This window comes from Ciona intestinalis, chromosome 3, assembly GCF_000224145.3.
Source record: "Ciona intestinalis chromosome 3, KH, whole genome shotgun sequence".
NCBI lineage: Eukaryota > Metazoa > Chordata > Ascidiacea > Phlebobranchia > Cionidae > Ciona > Ciona intestinalis.
The window spans coordinates 3,647,431-3,657,351 of record NC_020168.2 but is presented as its reverse complement, the minus strand read 5'-3'; the positions used below and the strand labels follow the sequence as shown (position 1 = coordinate 3,657,351).

General features: G+C 37.3%; 1 protein-coding gene and 1 long non-coding RNA gene across 2 annotated transcripts; both read right to left on the bottom strand.

The window, feature by feature from the left end:
• Positions 1-1,057: 1,057 nt before the first annotated feature.
• LOC113474105 lies at positions 1,058-2,209 on the bottom strand. Its single transcript, XR_003395759.1, has 3 exons — positions 1,485-2,209; positions 1,350-1,407; positions 1,058-1,074 (listed from the first exon to the last, which is right to left on the bottom strand). It is a non-coding gene; the product is annotated as an uncharacterized LOC113474105 (long non-coding RNA).
• A 1,161-nt stretch (positions 2,210-3,370) lies between these two features.
• Positions 3,371-9,882, bottom strand: LOC100186061 (sperm-associated antigen 1). The gene is made up of 8 exons (XM_002122216.4): positions 9,586-9,882; positions 9,189-9,331; positions 8,735-8,871; positions 8,079-8,227; positions 7,121-7,220; positions 6,562-6,695; positions 6,388-6,501; positions 3,371-6,086 (listed from the first exon to the last, which is right to left on the bottom strand). Exons 1-8 carry the CDS (start codon positions 9,682-9,684, stop codon positions 3,723-3,725), a joined length of 3,240 nt encoding a protein of 1,079 aa, XP_002122252.1. The 5' UTR covers positions 9,685-9,882; the 3' UTR covers positions 3,371-3,722.
• Positions 9,883-9,921: the final 39 nt, after the last annotated feature.

The following is a 9,921-nucleotide window of genomic DNA, read 5'->3' as shown; positions in this document are numbered from 1 at the left end:
ATATGGTTTAAATCTTGAAGGATAATCTGCAGTGTACATCATATTGAATGTCTAAACACAAGGAGTCGTCCCAATTACAAGGCAAGTCGTCATATTGGTACCGCGATACTCTCGTTATATCTTCACATAATATAATATCGTCCGGATGTTACGCACCACATCGGCCGTTACGAAAGACTGCATTGGTTGTTACGAACCGCACTATCACAGTGGTCTATATAACCGAGCGTAGCACCACTGTATAGCTTTGCGGCGACGTCCACGTAACAAACCCGCAGCTTTAAACGTAACTAAACCGGCCTCTACGTAACCGCACCGTAGGTGGGGTCAAAGAACCCTCGACGTAGCGTAATTGTAACGTGGCCAGCGTTACAATCATGCTTTATGGAAAAGTTTTTTTTACATGTTTACTTTTAAAGGATGAAGACATTTTTATTTTAAGATTTAGGTAAAATGTGTTTCATATTTCGCGAGTATTTGTGTACCAATACGGCGTTCTCGGCCCAAATCAGCGTTTCTCGTGTGTACGATAACTAATCTGATCCAACAAGATGTTCACCATAGTTTCATTGCTTATATTTCAACGACATGCAAAATGCACCATAGTAGTGACTGACTAAAACGCTGGCAACATTAGGTCCAGCGTAACAAATAACACAGAGTACACCAAATAATACAGGCACACAAAAACACACAACACTTATATATTTAAAACCTCAAACCGTTTTCCTATATTGGCGTCTTCGTCTTTATTCTTCGCCTGCAAAACAAACGTAATAGTTCCATCACAAGGGCGAGGCATACGTCGTCATCACCACAGCCGATTACGTCACAATCTTATATTGGACATTACTTGCATTGTTGGAGCATTGTATTTTAATTTCTATTTTGTCTCGTGTATTTTTAAAAAACATTACGTTTAGATTAAGTAGTGCTTAATTTAAACATTACACTGACTCTTATTCGGAAACTTTTAATAAAGTATAGAAGTTTTCTGTATAGTATTAGTAACATATATATTACACACTATACCTTGGGAGTTTTTTTTTTCTTTTTCTTTATCATATTTTCTTTCTGAAACAATAAAATTGTTAAACTTTATATCGTATAGTATAGGGTGGAAGAAAATGGGACACCTTTCATTCTATTTTGCCGTCCCAATTGGTAGTGAACAAAGAACATTCAAAGAATTATAAAACCGTATCCTCAAGACCCACATGGACCGTTGTTAATTGTTTAACTAAAGAACGATCAGAATATTTGATTATCATGTGCTAAAGGTGTCCCCGACATCTTTCCCCACAATACTCTATATTTTTTATTGTATACATGTTATTACGTATAACCACCTTCGACTTCGTGCTTTATGATCCGCTCAATCCTCTATGTGGCGTCACGTACCATGTTCTAAAAATATGAAACATTTTTAAAACATATTTAGAGTGTGACAAACGGTTTAACATAATAACAAAAAAAAAACTTACGAAGTGTGTTCTTCTGTCTCGTCATCACCACTTCGTGACGTCACATCTCCGTTGCTGCCTGGAAAAAACAGGTGTATACGTAACAATGCCAATTGTGATTAACTCACCATTTCTTTCGTCTTCTTTGCCTCTTCGTTCGCGCTCGTAGCGTAAATATAATTTAGGTTATTTTAAATTAGAATAGAATATATAAGCAATGCGCCCTACGTTGTCGAGAAACGCGCATGGGGCAGCATAAACAAAACGTCGCGGAAAAACGCGTGTAAAGAAAAGCGCGTTGTAACGTCATAGGCGCGTGGCGTCGACGGAACTATGACGTTATATTCGCGAGAAACACCAAATGCAACGCAGTATGAGAAGATGACATTCACAAAAACCGTGACGTAACGGTTAACGCAGCGGTTGTGACGCAACGAACGCAGAAAACGTATAAACCGAGGCCTCTTTGCGAGCGACGTAATAAAGAAACGTTCCGAAGACGAACTTTTCAAACTTTAAAATAAAATTTGTAATAATAAATTAATATTATTAGAAGAACAATAATTGTAATAACATTATACTCTACTAGTTAGTATATAGATACTTTTAGATAGTGCTTTGGTATCAAGTAATACAATATTAGTTATTGAAATAATACTTAACTTTTTGCATGCAGTAGAATCCTTATCCTGTGCAGAATAAACTGCGTCTGAACTGCCACGTCTTGTGCACAGCGTGAGGTGTACTGAAAGAACGATGTTGCTCGGACCAATAGCAATGCAGGGAACAAGAGGCGGGAAAGGGTAATCAACGTTGATTACGAAGTTATTTCAAGTGTTTCCAGTGCTTTTGTCAATTCTTGTAATTTTTCTCCCCGTAAAGTCTATTTTACCAAAAGTGTTGCATCAATTTTGGTACGGTCGTATTCTTTCTCCCGTTGCGTATATGTGCAAGTATGTAGTTAATATGCATGCGCATGGCGCTCGTTATAAAGTTTCCAGCTTACCAAATATTACGGCCGAAACAACTGTCATGTGTTCGGCACCTTCCCGAGACATCGCTTCCACGTATATGCATTAGGAAAGAAAGAAGATGTATATGCAACTGTTATCCGCCGCGTGGTTCAGTGGTTAGCGAGCCTGGTTTGAGCCATGGGATTTCGGGTTCGAGGCCTGACGCTGCTAACATTCGTTTATACGAGACGAACCATTCCTAAAATCTTCGTTAGCACAAATATTGGCTCTTGAAAATTAAAATTAGTTTTTTTTTCACTTCTGAGCTTCAATCGTTTTGTGCCAACTGGTCACCGAACTTATTCGTAATCTATTTCACAAACCTGCTTTTATATAGCTGTTACACTGCAACGCATAAGTTTTGGCTCCTCTGGCTGAAAAGTCTGTATAACATTTTAGCTTGTGGCACAAGTAACATAATTATACTACAGTTAAGTCAGGCGTGAGGATACGGTTTTATAATACTTTGATTGTTCTCTGCTCACTACCAAATGGAACGAGAAAATAGATTGTAAAGGTGACCCATCTCCCCCACCCCATTATACCTCTGTGGCCGCGTATGACAATATAATTCTAATGCCAAACAAATATTTTAACACTAACAGTCTAAACGTGTACAAATGTTGAACATGACCACTGAGTATAATTACTCCCAACTGTCTTGCCAAGAACACACGTGCCCACAATGCTATAAAGATCAAGACGGTACCGAATGAGTTAGATCTGAACCCTCGAACTAATGTTCCACGGACGTCAGGTCGGGCCTTACATGAAGCCCCGGTACCCAATGGTTTGATGCGAGCTCTCTAATCAATGGTGGACATTGGGGCCTAACCACTGTGACACGGCGTCAGGTTGGCCATTCATGAAGCCCAGATTAAAAACTGCTGTGTCATAGATAACAAAGCTGCAAACATTTATTTACAACTTAAATAAAGCAAGGAGTAGTTTCACACATATCATACCGAAACAGTTTAGAAGAATAATTGTTGCATACCAGCAAGGGAACCAATCAGATTGAAGTTAAATAAAAATATAGTAAAACATAAAAATAACATACTAAAAAGATACACAGCAACAAAAAGAAATAAATGGATACTTTTGTAATAAGATATTCCATACAAATTTATTATGTTAAATATGAAAAGTTTTCACTTGACCATAGTCCAGAACAAGAGCGGATCTTATGTATCGCTTATGACGGATCAATTAAGTGGTAATTCATTTTTGAAGAATTTAGTATCTACTAAAGCATGTATGTAACTCTTAAATTTTCGACATCTGCTTTTGTAAAGGAGCCAGTGTCCAACGCAGCTTCTAAGTCATCGATTGCAGCAGACACATGCTTCTTGTCAGGTTTAGAAAGAAACATGGCCGCCATATTGAAACGTTGAGCCAAAGATAAAGAACTGAGGATGCCATAAGCTCTGTCTACTTCCTCTTTCACCCCAGCAATGAGATGATAGCGTGCTATCTTTGCAAATGTGACAATCATATGATCTGTAGTCTTGTTGGTGACCAGCTCTGGAATATTTTTAACTGGCACTCGGTCAAGTATCATCTTATATGTGCTGACAGCATGTTTGGGTTGCACTGCGTTCCATGCATTTCCAAACTCATATGGAGAAACAAAAGGTGCTGTATTGTTCATGTAAATATGGTTGGTTGATGTATTAGTGGGTGTCAAGGGGTCCTGGGGCTGAATGGATGGTTTGGTATCTTCATTTGGCTGTACCGGTGACTTTATTTCTTGAGGTAATATAACACCATCTTTAGTGGATGTAACTATAGGATTATCCAAAGTTGGTTTTATTTCTTCGGGCTCTTTGAGCTTTAAGTTCGGTTCAGTTTGTTCTGTTTTTTTCTCAATAACTTCAGTTGTTTGGACTTGCTGTTTCATTATTTCCTCGAGTTCAACAGTAGGTTTGATATTCTCAAGTTTTGATTGAACTTCCTCCTTGCTTGCAACACCATTTGTGACGATATCAGGTTTTATTGGAGTTGTTTTAACTGTATCCTCTTTACCATTGTTTTCACTAATGTTCACAGCCTCCTCATCGCTATCTGCATCTTCTATGATGATCTTTCTCTTCTTTTCCTTCTTCGCAGCATCTTTACTCTTCATTGGACTTTTTGTTGTCGAAGATGGCTTGATGATAAAATCTTCATTATTTATGTTGTTCATTAATTTCCTGACCACCATCAGCTCAGCGTGGGCGGACTTATTCTCAGGCTCCAGTTGCAACACTTTATTTAGATCATCAAGAGCTTGCTTGTACTTCTTAAGGTTCTTATTTGCTTGTGCTCTGCGGAACATTGCTTTGATATTTTTAGGATCGCGTTTTATGGCTTCTGTACAATCTTCAATGGCAGAAACTGGCTTGTTAAGTTTCAAGTAACACAGTGCACGATTGGTATAACTGGCTATCTCATCAGGGCATATATTCATAGATTTAGTGTAGCATTCAACAGCTTTTTCAAAGTTTCCTTTCTTTACTTCTGTGTTTCCATTATTCTTCAATGAATCAAAGAGATTTCGACGAATTTCTTCTTTCTTTTTTTCACGATCTGCTTCTGTTGGATTTGAACTTTTCTCCTTGGCACCTGCAGCCTTACCAGCTGCCTTCTGTTTTGGAACTGCCTTTGATTTTTGCGGTCTTTTACTCTTGTTGGATTTTTCTTTTTTAATTTCTTGTTTTGGAACATTATTTGGTTTAATGGTGGATTTAACATAGTCAGGTTTCGATTGTTTTTGAGCGCTTGGTTTAGTGTCATCTTCTTGGTTTGAATTGGTAGTTTTCTGATGTTGTGTTACTATCATACGATCGCCTGTTAACACAGATTTCCACTTTGGGCCATGTATATCTCTCAGATGGCTTGCAACTCTGTTAGCACCATCTTGTGCCTGTTTGATGGACCAATCTACAGTTTGAGCTGACCTGAAATCCAAATATGCTTGCTGGTACTTCTCCATATGCTCAAATGCGTAAGCACGACGAATTAAGGCCTTTGTGTCCATTCCTTTCAGTATAAGCACCTCATTGCAATCAGCAATACATGCCTTGTCATCACCTACTTTTAAATGACACGCAGCTCTGTTATTATAAAGAAGTGCAATATTGCAGCTATGATCCAAATCCGGAGACTTATCCGCACAAGCCTGAAGTGTATTAAGTGCTTTTGTATACAACTGTGCAGCATCAGCGTATTGACCACTCAAAAATAACTCTTTGCCAGAATTTTTAATTTTAAGCACAGATTGTGGCATTTCAGGTGGTGGCTGTTCCACATGTGGCTCCTCTGCAGCAAATGTAGTTTCAACATCACCTGGACCTACTTTGTCATCCTTGGAAACTTTTTCTGTATCGTCTCCATTGACAGTTGCAGATATAGGTGCAACTTCACTCTGTACAGTATCTGGTACGTCTTTTTCCTTTATCTCACAGTGATTTGCGGTTGGAGGATCAGTTTCTTCCTCATCAGATGAAACCTCAGCGATCATCATCTTTCTTCCAGTCCTCGAACTCTGGCTCGCATCACCAGAAGAACTCTTTGAAAGATTTTGCTCAACTTCTTCTAAGATTTTCGATGCCCTTGTATTGTGAGGCTCCTTTACAAAAAAATAAGTTTAGTTGCGATATGAATCAATATTACCAATTTAATAACAGTGTTTAGCCTTTTTACACAAAACAAAACTTGCGTTATAATTTTTTTACAACAGAAAATTACAAAAATCCATTATTATGATAACTGGACAAAGGTAAAGCCGCTTTGTCCACAATTTATTGATTTATTTATTAAATTACCACCTCTGGTGTTATGTAGTAATAGACCAACTCTGTAGTTTATATTCTAAGTGACACTAGAGCTTTACAGAGCTTTATGCGGAAAAACAAGTTATTACTACCAACCTTATCCAATACAAAGCTGAGATCGTTCTTTGCTTCAATATATTTTAACAGTTCCTTTCGAGCAGTGGCTCGCCTCAGTCTTGCTTTCAAGTTATCAGGCTCAAGCTGTAAAACCTATGGAAACAATAACCCATTAAATATCTGACCACGTCATCTAAACCAGTGCAAACTGACTTCATTACAGTCTGACTCAGCCTCCTTCCACCTTTGCAGTCTGATGTAAGCCAGAGCTCTGTTGTTGATGGACGCAGCTGTCCGTGACAGACTAATGCTCCGTGAATAATAAGTGAGAGCTGCCTCAAAATCAGCTGCAGGAAAAAAGGGATAAGTAGTGATGACCCCATTCATAAATTAAAGCGTTTTATGACACACTAACACATAATGTACAATGAGTTTGCGACCAGTCATTAAAGTTTTGATCATTGATATTAAAATAACAAAAGGTGAATAATACAGGAAATGTCAAAGTGACTCATTAGATAGATGTTGTAAATAAATAAACTGTGGTTTAAAAAGTCGTTCTTGTACATTAGATAATAACATAGCATAATACTATACTACCTTATTAATGCTGGTAACTGCTATTCTACACAATTAGAAAGGATACTTGCATATACTAAACTGTCAATTAGTAAAGATACAAGTCTATGAACAACAGACAACACTAATGGTTTATCATATTAATGGGTTCTAATTTTAAATTGGTAAACAAACAAATTAAATACATATATACCTGATTTAAAAGCTTCGTTGCCTTTGTCTTTTTCTGAAGTTGCTCGAACTAGCATTTCATATTCTGATAATCCAGTGGCATCAACTTTATCAGACATTTTCTGCAAGAAAAACATATTTTATTCCTATGTATTTTTCTATTCTATTCTATGTGGTCCCGCGGCTTGGCACGCCATGGGCCCTAGGATTTGGGCCATAATTGACCCATTACCCCAACACCCGGGGTGCTACTACATGGACCTTCCCAGTTTAAGGAGCCTGGCGCTTCCCCGAAGGTAGGCGACAAGGGCTTTAATGGTGATGGATGGGAGATCTTCCCTTGACAGCTCGGTCAAGTTTAGATGCTCCCGTCTTGCGTTCGCATATGCTGGACATATGCCAACATAATGAAAGGATGTCTCATCTTCCTCGCCACAGACAGGGCAGATGGGACTCTCACTTTTTTTTAAGTTTATGCAGATGACTGGCAAACATGCCATGCCCTGTTATCACTTGAAGAATGGAACGTAACGTTTGCCTTGGCAGCTTCAGGAGTTGTTCGGAAAAACACCTGCTAATGTTTCTCCTATACTCCTTCGTCTGCCTGCAGCCGTCATGTTTTGTCCATTCTTCTTGGTGTTTGGCTAGGATTTATTCCTATGTAAGAAGTACTATACACAATTACAATTAAATATACAACGTAACATTCTGTAATGTTAATTCTATAACCATATAGATAACGTGCTTCATTGAAAAAAACAGTTTGGGGAAAAAATAATAAAATCAGCTATACAAAAAGTAATTCCCCACAATTGAGAAAAACAGTTCAATTGTAGAAAATTTAATAAAATCACCCACACAAAAAGTAATTCCCAGTAAAGCTTATATATATTAATATAACACTTATATAAACAATGCCTAAGACATAGGTTCGCTTTCAAAGAGTTATTCTTTGTCATATACCATAAACTACCACATACTGAGGTTGGGGTTGTTCTTGGCTTCTCTTGTGGTTGCTTCTCTGCATTTTCACATTCCTTATCTGCATCAAACTTATCCCACGCCTTGTAATCGTAGCTCCTTATTCTTTGGCTTTTTGAACTTGGATTGGTAACTGTTGATTTAGTCCCTGCAATAATAAAAATACGCACTTTTAGTTTTTAATATAGGGAAATTAAACAAAGAAAAATTCTTAATGAAACAGGATGTAAAAATTATGTTGAAATTTTTTGAACACATCAATTTTTCAATTGCATATGTTCTAGGTTTTTTCACTGCATAGCCTAAACTCTAAACCCTGTAGGACAGAGTTGGCCGTCTTAATGCCAAAATTACACAAAGTTACTTAGGTCTTGTGAATATCAACTTTTCAGGGTGGTTGTTAATAGCATATTAAAAACATAAATAACTATATAAGATCTATATGAGTGAGATTCTATGGGGACACCTCCTAAGGAATCAGTAATTGCAATTTAGACAACCCATTAGGGTACACTACTCAGTACTCATCACCTCTGGGTTACAGACAGGCGCACTTTCGGGTAACTAACTGTGCCACTGTAAGGGTTAAATTTAGCCAAGGGTTGGCCCATTACTTTTAAAACTGAATTACGGTTTAAGTCTTGCGAATATTAACCTTTCAAAGTAGTTGTTTGTCTGACTGGTGGAATGTTGCAACCATTAACCTGATCATCAGATGCATTTGAATGAATTTCATTTTTCCATTCTCCAATTCCGTTTGTTATAACCTCAGCCTCATCAGCTGGCAAGTCCCTGTCAAAAAAACAGCAATAAACATTCATTTGTGTAGCTGGCGAAGTCGATTATTTAAAAAATCCAGGTCTTGTCATTTGCCAAAATAAATTGTGTTAACTATTGGTGGGTTTGTATTTTTGTTGACTATTTTATTTAATATGTTGCTTTTAATTAAAAAATCTAGGAGTTAGCTTGATGCGACCCCTGCAAAATTTCCAGTTAAGGCTTGCATACTGTGGGCTTGAAACATATAATTTATCACAACTGAGTGTCCTGTTTTGCAATACCTTATAAAAGAAAAGGTTAAAAAAAATAAAAACGACATGTTTGCTTACTTTGTTCTGGTGATCGGGTTTAGTTTTCGCAGAGCTTTGCTTGTAGGATTCATTCCTCTAACTTTATCTTCACAGTGTGATATGAGATGGGGGTAATAACCATCTTTACCAGATCTGAGAGCCCTTAGTATTTTTTCAAGCTCCTATTTAGGAAGAAAAACATATTATGTAACAATAATAATATTGTTCAATTATACAGAAAGAAAATGGGTAAGCTACATATAAATTGTCATATAAGACTACAAAAACAGTAAAATCCAATCATTGTATTATAACCTGTTTCAGAGGCACAATGGCCTTTGTACTTAATTTACCTAGAAGTTATATAAGAGGTCAGAGGATGCAGGCATGCAGCTATAAACTCTTACCTTAAATTTATACTAAAACATTCATTTACCTTAATGTTGGAGCAATTGTCAATGTACTGATAGTCCAACATGTCAATAGTTATATCGTTGGAGCTGTTTGAGGTTCCATTGAAAAGCGTTGCAGCCATCGCACCAGTATTTTACGTTCAACAATAATACAGAATACAGATCGTAAAAGCGGTCACACCAACCGAATTCTATTGCACTTAATACTTAACCTGACGTATTTACTGTCAGCAACAATGATCAACGCTTAAACTTTACTCTTATTAACCTTCTGTGGATTGGTAGGTAACCAGTAACCACAGCAAAATTAAAATTTCGCACTAATGCAAATACTGAATATTTCGTAGAACAGATAGGAC